The following is a 12012-nucleotide window of genomic DNA, read 5'->3' on the forward strand; positions in this document are numbered from 1 at the left end:
GAGCGGCGCGTTAATGAAACGCTTGTTTAAGAAACGCGTATATGTGCTTGTGGAAGAACGCGTGGAAGAATGGAGTTTCTCTTTTCCCAGGAATTTATTACAGAGGAACTGCCCGATAAACCGATCTCGTTCGTCTTTTTTTCTTTATCACAAACAGAATACTATATGTATCGTTTTCAAAACTTGCTGGATTTATACGCGAGCGATGTGCGTGCTTCGAATAAAGATAACTGTACTACATTAGTTATTACTTTTAACTATTAGTTATTAATAGTTTAACTATTATTTATTACTTTTATTATTTATTCGCTTTAAACTGTTAACTTATAATATTTATAAATATTATTTACAATTTTTTATCATTTTAACTGTTAATCTATAATATTCATAATTTCAAGTGCGTTATATTAGAATAATTTTATAATCCTTGGAAGCGTGTGTAAATTAGTAAAATAATTGTATTGTAATTTTCAACTTGCCACGTGATATGTACCTCGCTCAAAAACACGATTCGAAAAAGTTCAAACGAAACGATTCAAAGAATTCGCAGTCTCGAAGATGACTAGTCGAAATCATCTCGAGGCCTGGCCGGTCGCCGAGTTCAGGGATCGATTAAAACGCGCTGCTTCTCAACGTCGTTTCATCGAGACGAGTCGAGACGAAATTGAAAAGCCCTCGAGCGGCGCAAGCTGTCTTTGCCAGAGCGAAAGCTCGGTCTTCTCGCCCGATCTCGATATATTTCCGAGGCATCTGTTTCCATTAGCCGTGCTTGCTGCAAAGAGAGACGAAGTTTGATCGACCGGTTGAAGACGCGGAGGCGAAGAACCGGGGAATCTCCACGGAGTAGGTCAAACGCAGTTTACGAGTTGAAGACTCGACTAGACGCGTCAGGCTTTCCAGCGACTTTTTACGAATCACGAGGAAACACGGCGGCGAACGAAGCGTGAAACGTTGCAATTTCATTTCTCGATAACGATTCGCGAATCTACTTTCGCGACGTTAAACGTACAATCGGCACAATCGTCAACGCAGTTGGTGTCAAGATACGCGCTCGTTTCAAGATCGAAATTCTTCCAAGATCTGCGAACAAGGATGCTTGAATTTGGCCAGCGGCGCCGCGAATTTAATAAGCGAGGATTCACAAACTGTAAATTTAAATTACGAATTAATGAGCTGACTCTGCAAACTGTTATTATTACGAATTAACGAGCTGAATTATAAACTGTGAATTTAAATTAAATGTTAAAGAACGTAACAATATATTTCAACCGTGTTTACCGTGCGATACATTCGCTATTTAACCTCTTGCGCTGAAATGACGTGCCACGCACGTCGAGAGTTTTTTGTCCCAAAAAATTGCAATATTTTCCCAATTTTAAGTATATTCAAGTAAAAGAAAATAGACAAAACAAATAATAAATTTATTACCTGTCAATAATTTCTATCCAGTGATGTTATACCGACGAATAATTGTATACGGTTCGGTCGCTCGTTATGGTCCGCAATCAGTTGCCAGCGCAATGAGCTGGAGTGACATGCCATATTCGTCGAGAGTTTTTTGTCCCAAAATTGCAATATTTTCCTAATTTTAAGTATGTTTCAAGTAAAACAAATAATAAATTTATTACTTGTCAATAATTTCTATCCAATAATGTTGTACCGACGAGTTCCAAAAGAAAGCGACGAATAATTGTATACGGTTCGGTCGCTCGTTATGGTCCGCAATCTGCTGTAATGACGTGCCACGCACATCGAGAGTTTTTTTGTCCCAAAATTGCAATATTTTCCCAATTTTAAGTATATTCAAGTAAAACAAAATAGGCAGAACAAATAATAAATTTATTACTTGTCAATAATTTCTATCCAGTGATGTTATACCGACGAATAATTGTATACGGTTCGGTCGCTCGTTATGGTCCGCAGTCAGTTGCCAGCGCAATGAGCTGGAGTGACATGCCATATTCGTCGAGAGTTTTTTGTCCCAAAATTGCAATATTTTCCTAATTTTAAGTATATTTACAGTAAAACAAATAATAAATTTATTACTTGTCAATAATTTCTATCCAATAATGTTGTACCGACGAGTTCAAAAAGAAAGCGACGAATAATTGTATACGGTTCGGTCGCTCGTTATGGTCCGCAATCCGCTGTAATGACGTGCCACGCACGTCGAGAGTTTCTTGTCCAAAAATTGCAATATTTTCTGAGTTTTAAGTATATTTAAGTACAATCGAGGCAAAACAAATAATAAATTTATTACTTCTCAATAATTTCTATCCAGTATAATTTCTATTATGCCGAGTTCAAAAAGAAAGCGACAAATGGTTGTCTAAGGTTCGGCCGCTCGTTATGGTCCGCAATCAGTTTGCCAGCGCAAGTGGTTCATCTCTGCTACGTGGATTTTCTGTTTAAATATTTTCCGCTCCTATCGACTCGACTCTCCAATTCCGAAGTGTTCCGCTTAATTTCGACACTAACGATAAGTGAAACACGACGACTTTTCACGTACGACTCGTTTGATTTACAATATCCATCTACATTGCTGCAAGTAGATAAAAGTCGATCCATTGCGTGCGTTACGCCTCCGTCATAAAGATCGTCGAATTTAACGGGGGGACTTTATTAAAAGAATTAACTCTGTCAATATCAATATCAATATCAATACCAATGGTTAAGCGTTCAGATATATTTGCGCGAGACTGTTACTCTTTCCTCCAACGCCGATGCCACGGCGAGTTAAGCGGTTGATCGGTGCAAGCCACCGATAACTGGCTCCGATTAACCTCCTCGAAGGCCTCCTGTCTCGACGCACAGGATGCGTGCAACAGGATGCAGGAGGTGTTGAAACGGCCGAGAGAGATATTGTCGACAAGGCTCGTGATTGCAATTTATACGCAGCCCGGCCCGGCCCGGCCGGCCGGTATGTTTGTTTCCCAAACGTTGCAGAAAGTTTCAAAGTGGCCGGGGAGGGGAACTAAATATAAAACCGGCGTGTACGCGCCAGTGCAAGTGCAACCTCGATGGCCTGCGAACGACTCGACAACGTAGATCGGCTTAACAATGTGTAATCGATGATACGCTGCTTCGCCGGGACACGGGATCGCTCGGCGAATACTCGGAGAAAGGAGCATGGTTCAATGAACCATTCGATGCTTTGTTACACAAGGAATTATTTTCTCCACCGGTGGAGCCGATACGAATTACAGGTTGCGTAATGTCATTGAAATTAAAAATAAAGTTCCCTTTGTTGCGTTGTGCTCTACCAGAAAATAACGAGAGAAAAGAAAACGAAAGAGGCGGCGGAGGGAGAGGAAAAAAATATTGAAGAAAAAACGAACAGCGAAGGGAGTAATTGTGCACGACGTTCGCGTACTCTCAATCTATTCGGATTCGTATTCAACGACAAATTGCATGACGCGTAGGGCAAAATGATGCCCTAATGTGAGACCTCTCCTAATATGAGACCCTAGCTTATCTTCGTTATGGAATCGTCGAACGTGATCGCAATGTTTCCTTTCGTTCGCCAGCATTTATCAGTTGTTTCGTCTGCACGTTACGGCGTTAGAAAATCGTTGAAACGGACCTCCGGGAAACAGACGTTAGCGAGTCGCGTCAGGAAATGTTTTTAAAAGATTCTTGCTCTATTATAAATACCTACCAATATGGTAAGTGTTTAATCAGCTCAGGCAGTGAAGTTTTAAGATTTACTGATTACATGTATATATTAATTTTTAAATGACGTTATAGGAAGTATTGTTTCCAATTATGAGATAGGTCGCACATAAGATTAATTATCTTCGTTTTTTTAAGCGGGTTCCGCTGAAGAAAAACAAACAGAATGAGATCTCGAAAAGCACAGTTCGAGAAGATGATATAGATTATAAAAAAGCGGCGAAATTTTTCAATGTTCTTAAAGAACAAAACTCTCGAACGTTACGTAAAAAAATATCGACTTTGCTCCTGAAGAATTGGTACCGAAGCCTCTTGGTAAAAAGCCAAGAAATAATTGAATAGTTAAATATTATCTTTATATGGATAATAAATATTCTTATTTACGGAGATCGGACATAAAACGAATGGTTTTTGAATTGGTTATCTGTAAGCTAAGTCATCCTACAAAGACAGACTAAAAGAAAGCTCGAATGAAAAAGGTAAAATCAAGGTAATGAAAAGTAACAATTGAAGACCCCCATTAAAAAGAAACGTGTAAATGAAAGTTCAAGAGATGAAAGTGACGAAGATATCGTTCTGAATGACGAAAGCGATCGTGAAGAAAATTACGACGCGGAATACATGATGGTACAACAGTAGGTTCAGTGAACAAAATTTTATCGATATAATCTCACAAAGATTGTGGACGAGATAGATTTCATTTGCCCAATGTGCAAGGAAAGAAAAAAAAAATAAGCTTCAGAAAAAAATTAATCGGATCTCATATTAGGTATCTGTTTTCCTTATCTTATGAATTTGGCATAACCTAATTTAGTATGAAGATGCTGATGTTTTTTTACTCTGTTTTCCGGCAAATTGTAAAAGAAAAAAATACCATGTATATAAAAAAAGTGCTTTTGGTTAAGAGTTACATTGTTTTTAAAAAATTGGTCCCATATCTTATCTTAATGATATATTAAAATTCCATCATAGTTTGTTATCAGAAATTAAGCAAAACCTTCAAACAGTATTAATTCGGACAAATATTTGTTTCCATCACTCTAGAAAAAAGTTGAGAATAATTACCCAGCCCTTGAATCTTTGACAGATCTGATCCAGATTTATAAGAACCTGTTCAACTCGAGCTTTCGTTCGAGCCAGCAAGTTCGGTACTTAATGCTACGTCAACCATTTCAATATCGTTTAGTGAATTTTATCGTTTTATTTGACGTATATATTCGCACATGCTCGCGGTTTTAATTCATGTTTTAATTCATTTCTCCACGTATCACGTCGTCACGCGAGATCCTTTCTGCACCGGGCAGCGGAAGAAATGCATGGCTGCGTTGCTGGAGAACATCGATGTATCATATCGGATACGGTTTCCGTAATCTCGACCGATCTAGTAATCCTCCGTCGAGGAACATCCTCTTTAAGCCACGGCATGAAACGTGGAAATGAGGGTAGAGCACTCGAAGCGGCAAGTTTGAAATTATTACCACCGTAGACAAAGGAACGCTCTCCAGTTCGAATTTAAATGAAAGCGACCGGGGCACCTTTGCACGATTTATCATTCACGGCGGTGAAGATGCATTTCACGTTTCGGGTATAAATCGTTCAGGTATCAATCTCGGTGAGATATCACGTCGGTCGTGACGGTAAGTCGTATGTTGATCGTATTCTAATGGCGGAATAATCGGAGGTCATAACAATTGAAACCGAAAACGATTTATGGCCATAGATTAGGTCTATCCGCGCGACAGATAACTACAATGATATACGTAAGATGCGCAAGCGCATCCTTCACGTTCGTGAATTTTTGCGCGTTAGCCTCGTTTCAAAGTAACATCGGGCAACAATGCGAAATTTGCGGAACGATGGTTCTTAATTCATAATTCTCGGACGCGGTTTGAGAATGATAGCTTGCCAGCCGATCGACCGAGGGGATGGAATTAGATGTCGAAATTAGTGGAAGTGCGACTGAAATCGAAAGAAGCACAACATTGGCACGGTTCATCGATTTCGTCACCGGAAGAAAGGGACAATAATTACGCAACGGTAATGATGATGCACCCGTGAATGACGCATATGCAATTGGCAACGGATTTCAAGATGATCGACGATCCGAGAATATTGAGATCGATTCGTACGTGCTTTCTATCCGTTAATGTCAGCTAAAATTCAACTGCGTGCAGAGCAGGTGCACGAAAAACTTTTCAATCGCAGATAATTCTACTCCGATGCGATGTCAATTCGGACTCTTGACTGATACTTAGTTGTGTGCCATCGGTAAGATCGATATATTTCACACGTAACAACGAAACTGCTCAAAAACCTCTATTTCGACACGAGATTCCGCGTTGCACATACAATAATATCGTAAATGAAAGGAAAGAAAAAAAGAAATTAGCACCCCAAAATATAAATAATGCAGTTTCTTTCAGTCAATTGGTTATTAGAAAATTAAATCACTTACGATGGACAGGAAGCGGGGACGGTGGGGCGACCAGACGCCTCGGTGAACGACACCAGAACCAAAGAAAACAGACGCAACGTCGAGTTATAATATGCAAAAGTAATAAAATGTAAAAGTGCACTTTCGATGAACGTAATTGGGCAATGCTACGAATAAAACAACGCGGTGTCACGACCACTCTGAAGCACGAGGGCAAATAAGCTTCTGGACAAACGCACGCACGCACGTACGCACGCACGAACGCACGAATGCTCGTGCGAGTTTCTTAAGGGAAGAACATAGATACACACGCGGCTAGCGTACACACATCATCACCTGATCGTACACACACCACGTATCGTGATAGCGACCGCAGAACGATGACATCCATCCGACACTGCCTTACGCCAACTGGTGTTTACTACTGAAACGCTCCGTCGTCCCTCAGCCGTCGCGACGGCTCGGGACGAGGAACACACCGGGGAACCGACGAGCCTCTCGACGAGTGCAACAGTTGCTTGATCGGGGCGCCCCGCAATGTCGACTCGGATTATTAACGTGGCTCCACGCTCCTCGACACGGTCGATAAACAGAAATTTCAGACATTCATTTTTAGAAATTCAAGGAGATTCGTAGCAGCGGAAAGGACAGGAAGCAAAACAAAAGTACTTTGTTGCACAAATCTGTTGCAAAATATCTTCAATGAACTGACATATATTATTCTGACAATGTATAAAAATTATATAAAATTATATAACATAATATATCGCAAATCTTTACCATTTACTTAAAATAAAATTCAATTGACTCTTGGGTATTGAATTTATGTTGGTACCATCATCGCCGTTCGAGAGGTCAAATTTTAAAACATGTGCACAATAATTTTCTATTAAACATACTTCCTCGTACAAATCTTCCGTAGACATTTCTACAATAAGCGCGCATTCATTTAATAACCAACGGAAACTACGCGGCAGGGATTTTTCAAATGTAGCAAAATTTTTTGGTTTCACACGGCTGAAAATGCAGTCATACATCCAATACTCTTTGAAAGGTTTAAAAAATTGATCCGTCTTCTTGGCTTCAGTTTTCTCCTTATTTGCTACAGATGCGAGAGTGCTGTTATTTTGACTAAAACATGAAATGTTACTGAAGTTAAAAATGTCATTTATATTAAAATTAATGTCACTAAGATCAATGTCATTAAGATCGATGTCACTAAGATTAATATCAGGTAAAGTGAATTGATTTTCTTCATTATTTTCAATCCGCATACGCGACTCATTTACCACGTTTGCGTCGGTACTATCATAAAAATTTATATTTTCTCCAGCATCAAATTCAGATTCATCTTTTTCAATTTTTATAGGTACAGCGCTACTTTTAATAAATTGACCCTTAGCGTTTCGCTGAAGTTGAATCTTATATTTTTTAGAATGTAGTTTTCTCATTCTACTTGACTTACGAATGGATTCTTTTTCTGCTATTGATAAGTGTACGTTGTATTTATCACGTAGTTTGTTTTCTAAAAGTGTTTCTTGATCTAAATTATTAGTAAAACTTGGATTTTCTTCGCTTTCGGTATCGCTATCAACAGGTATTGCTAATTTTCCATTTGGTAGAGTTTCGGTAAATGTAAAATAATTGTCTGCATTAGTATTTTCAGAACTCCTCATTGCATTTACAGTATTGTTGTAATACTGATTTTTAATGGCATCAAATTTAATACTACATGGTATTTTAGCGTGTAAATAGTCATTTACACTTTCACTATTAGTTTTTTGATCCTGTAAATCATCTTCTACATCGATAAGTTGTTTTAGTTCATTTATACTTGGCATTCTAGGTTGTTCAAATGGAGGTACATATTTTTCGAGAAAATGTACATTCGAATCGATTATTTCTAACTCTATATCACATTCCGTTGCTAGCTGTATTAGACTGAGAAAAATATTAAAATATTTCAGTTACATACGATTGAAATTATCGTGCTTTGAATTAATAATGTCAAACTACTTACACATCGGATTTTGTCATATATCTAACTTTCGTAAAAAAAAAATTATTTCGTAGTACATTAGGAATATCGTAAAATGGATGATCCAATAAATGTTCCAGATACGAGTGAAGCGGTGTTAAAGATGGTGGAAATATATCTATTGCCTTTAGCGGTGAATCATTTATATTTAAACTAGTTATGTGTTTTGCCATGGAACTAATAATTTCTTCCGGCAAGTAATATTTAGAATTTTTTATCTCGGGTTCATTTCTATTGGATTTAGAGGATATAAATTCTAAAAATTTTAAATATAAATCATCGATTCCATCTGACTCTGGACTGTATTTCACCTTAGTTGGATAATGGGCGTGTACTAAAATTGTCTTTCTGCATTCAATATATTTTTGCCATTCTTCAAAACTGAAAAGTTTTTCCTTGAGTAAACCGCGTTTAATAGCCACGCTGAAATACCAAAAGAAAAAGAAAGAAATTATATATATTAATAAAACAATAAACTTAATATGTAAAACAAATATGTCACATTAAAAGTACAATTATAAAGGGACATTTGCATTCGGAATTTTTTTCGTTGTTCTTATACATTTCTCTCCTTTCTTCATATAATCTTGCTCCATATGTAATTAAATCGTTTTCAATGACAGCATATGGCATTTTATTAGAAGTGAAATATGTTGCCCAACGACCATCTGACTGAAGTACAATTCCACCACCGACTTGTTCAAATTTTTTTAATATGTAAGAAAAGTGTTTATATAGAGCTTCCTCGCAAGAAATATTATTATATTTAATGTCTTCTACGATTTCACGGGCTAATCCTAATTTCATTATAGATTCTCCATGTCCTGTTAAGGAGCAACCTACATCTCTAATAGCATATGTACCACAACCTAATATTGGAGTATCTCCCACTCTTCCTACCAACTTTTTATTTAAACCACCTGTCGTAGTTCCTGCAGCTATACTATATCCGTCATATGCTACACAACCAACAGTACCAGAACTGTCTACAAATAATAACATGATGAATGAAGAATTAATATCTTATTGTGATCTTAAATACAATAAATTTACTTGTTAACATAGCGATATCCAATAAACTTTGATTATTAATATTAGTGTCAAATTGTCCTGTTTCTCCTGAATGAAAAGCTATACGCGCTGTTGGTGCAACCATATTTCCTTCTGATATCCAATTTAAATTTGCACGCTTTGCTAAATTTTTAGCTCCTTCACCCACAAAGATAGAATTTGGAAAATTGTTCATAACATATTTTGCGAGCATTATAGGATGTTCTATATCTGAAACTGCGGCTATCGATCCACATTTAAATGTGATACCATCCATTATGCTAGCATCCATTTGAATTTTTCCTAATTAAGAATGTTAATAATCTTAACTTACACAACTGACCTTCATTAAATATAATCAAGTGAAATAAATGAAATGCACCTATTTCATTTAACACGGATCCATAACTACAGTTAAAAAATTCATCACATTCTAACCACCATAATGCAGCTTCTACAGCATCCACTGAAGTTCCACCTTTCATTAGTTTTTTATAACCATTAACAGCAGCTTTTTTACAAGCTGTCATTTTTTCTATAATTATAAAATCGTCAATATCTCCCGCACCTCCATGTACAATTATACACGGAGCATTATTTTCGTAACATTTACATTCTCCGCTGCCAATTTGTTCTTGCGATTTGTTTAACGTATTATTACATAATGTAATATTTTGCATTTTTGTTTGAAATAAATTGACGATTTATCGTTTATATTAATCATACATTTACAAATTTTGAGGTTCAAAACATAAAATAATATATGTAGTAGACATTCATTTTTTTCAACATACCTGTTAATATTCTCTGCAATTCTACTGATACGATACTCTGTTATACCATCTAGACCCAGTAAAATTTTTAACACTACTATAATAAATGCAATTGCACGACCTTCATAGTTTGGAATGCATGATGTTTTTACATTAAATACCATTTTAGGAACTGATAAAGCTATTAATCTTTCTGTATATAATTGAATGCCCCCTAAAATTAGATGATATTAATAAGAAAAAATAGAAATAGGAAGTAGGGACAAATATAAATAAACTAGATAAATAAGCATAAATAAATATACTTGGTAATCCTAATTCTTGGCAATATCTGTTAATTAAAGATAAAAGATCTGGACAGACTATATCCCACACACGAAGAGATTTTGCCATGCTTGTAATAATTTTTCTCATTCCTTTATGTGTAATTTCAACATTCTGAGAAACTAAGAAACTTTTTTCAGTTGCTGTCAAGTTCAGTTCTGGTGGCAATAAATGGTCCAATTTATAATAAGATAAATGTCCTTCTCTTCCATATCTAAAAGGAGATATTCTTTTTAAAATTACAGTCAAATGATAACAAAAAAAAAAAAAGAAAGTATTTCTTACATACCTTAACATATCTCCTAATTGTATAGGATTATTGTGTATCCTTAAAGCTAAATATATAATTGCCCATAGTCGTGTGGGTGTAATTACATTAGGTCCCATTCTATACTGAGTACTTATGTGCTTTGCCCTGTATTGTACTCTTTCACATCTAGGTAGATTTTTAGATAACCTTTTAATTTTTCTTGTTTCTTCTTTGGCATGGGAACTAAACTGTATTCTGAAAAAATTAAGAAGTATAAGAAATATTTCAAAATATTTAGATGAAATTTTGTGTAAAAAAATGTAATTTCTTACTTTGGACTTTGAATAAATGTACTATTAAATGTACTATCCTGAGAATGATTCTGAGATTGAAGATACTTATCATAATCTGCTGCTATTAAAAGTCTCTAAAAAATTATAATTCATGTAAAATATAAATTAAACATTTAATTTTATTTCAATAAATAATATAAAAGTTACTTTAGATCTGTTTAATTCTCTTGTAGAGCCACCCTCACTAGTTCCACTTGATACAATAGAAGTATCTGTAATACTCCCTATAGATCTTCTGCGTTTTCTTGATTTTTTCTGTGGTTGCATCTTACCATAAATAATTTCTGCATCCCTATAAATAATAAATATTAATCTAAATTTGAACTTCATTTAAATATTTGATTCAACTTTACCTTTTTCTGTATCTTTTAGCCAACTTTGGGATGCATTTTCTTCTAGTCGAGATAAATGCTACTTCAAGATTGCCTAGATATGTTGCCCATAATTGTAATATTGTCAATTTTATATCTGGTGAAACTCCAAGATCTATTAGTTCATTCGTTAAACCAATTAAAACAAAATTGTACAATTCCCATGAAGTCCATCCATGCTCGTTGCCTAACAATTGAAAGCGAAACACACATGTATAAAATTTAAAAATATAAATTCTAATAAAAGTAACATTTAAAATATTGAAACAAACCTGATATATCGGATCTTAACTGTCTAATTCTTGTTTTTCGTAATCTAGTCGTTATATCTGTACGTAATTCAAGAATTTCTTCTCGGATATCCTATAAAAACAATGAAATTGTTTCACATGTCTTTGTAGAAAAGAGAATAAAGTATAATATATTGTACCTCATTTTGCGTTTGACACGTTTGACAGTAAAAGTGTCCTGCTTCTTTGTAAAAATCTTTACTGCCACAAATATTACACTTTTGCATTTTTTACCGTTGTATCACATTAGATGCTGCATTTATAGTAGATTATTCACACTATGAGGTTATACGATGAAAGCACGTTTCAACCTTCTCCTTGTGGTTTCTGATTGAGAATGAAACCGAACTTTACAGCGAGTACTCACATGCTCGAACGTATCTTAACGTGAATTACGATTGGTGAAGCCTGGACGAATGATACATTGGCGATAGCCAAACCGCTACCATCTAGCGGA

At 35.8% G+C, this 12012-nt stretch overlaps 3 protein-coding genes across 4 annotated transcripts in view; all 3 read right to left on the minus strand.

The window, feature by feature from the left end:
* The window catches only part of LOC122529187 (protein phosphatase PP2A 55 kDa regulatory subunit), a 47848-nt gene extending 41260 nt beyond the window's left edge, over positions 1-6588 (minus strand). For both annotated transcript variants that reach the window (XM_043655018.1, XM_043655019.1), the window contains exon 1: positions 6128-6588. The gene's annotated coding sequence lies outside the window, so the exon portion shown is untranslated. The remainder of the gene's footprint in view (positions 1-6127) is intronic.
* Positions 6589-6800: 212 nt separating this feature from the next.
* LOC122529184 (TATA box-binding protein-associated factor RNA polymerase I subunit B) lies at positions 6801-11907 on the minus strand. Its single transcript, XM_043655014.1, has 10 exons — positions 11696-11907; positions 11538-11628; positions 11248-11452; positions 11042-11186; positions 10874-10968; positions 10581-10796; positions 10273-10505; positions 9989-10181; positions 8127-8567; positions 6801-8047 (listed from the first exon to the last, which is right to left on the minus strand). The coding sequence occupies exons 1-10, from the start codon at positions 11780-11782 to the stop codon at positions 6883-6885; spliced, it is 2871 nt and encodes a 956-aa protein (XP_043510949.1). The 5' UTR covers positions 11783-11907; the 3' UTR covers positions 6801-6882.
* On the minus strand, positions 9041-9905 carry LOC122529189 (isoaspartyl peptidase/L-asparaginase-like). Its single transcript, XM_043655023.1, has 2 exons — positions 9577-9905; positions 9041-9497 (listed from the first exon to the last, which is right to left on the minus strand). Exons 1-2 carry the CDS (start codon positions 9872-9874, stop codon positions 9160-9162), a joined length of 636 nt encoding a protein of 211 aa, XP_043510958.1. The 5' UTR covers positions 9875-9905; the 3' UTR covers positions 9041-9159.
* Positions 11908-12012: the final 105 nt, after the last annotated feature.

Source organism: Frieseomelitta varia, unplaced genomic scaffold (genome assembly GCF_011392965.1).
Source record: "Frieseomelitta varia isolate USP_RPSP 00005682 unplaced genomic scaffold, Fvar_1.2 scaffold_28, whole genome shotgun sequence".
Taxonomy (NCBI): domain Eukaryota; kingdom Metazoa; phylum Arthropoda; class Insecta; order Hymenoptera; family Apidae; genus Frieseomelitta; species Frieseomelitta varia.

Coding starts and splice junctions, on each gene's coding strand:
- LOC122529189 (XM_043655023.1), bottom strand. CDS start 9,874: ATGCAAAATATTACATTATGTAATAATACGTTAAACAAATCGCAAGAA. Junction 9,498..9,576: donor ATCCGTGTTAAATGAAATAG/GTGCATTTCATT, acceptor ATTCTTAATTAG/GAAAAATTCAAATGGATGCT.
- LOC122529184 (XM_043655014.1), bottom strand. CDS start 11,782: ATGCAAAAGTGTAATATTTGTGGCAGTAAAGATTTTTACAAAGAAGCA. Junction 10,797..10,873: donor ACATTTATTCAAAGTCCAAA/GTAAGAAATTAC, acceptor TAATTTTTTCAG/AATACAGTTTAGTTCCCATG. Junction 10,506..10,580: donor CAATTAGGAGATATGTTAAG/GTATGTAAGAAA, acceptor ATCTCCTTTTAG/ATATGGAAGAGAAGGACATT.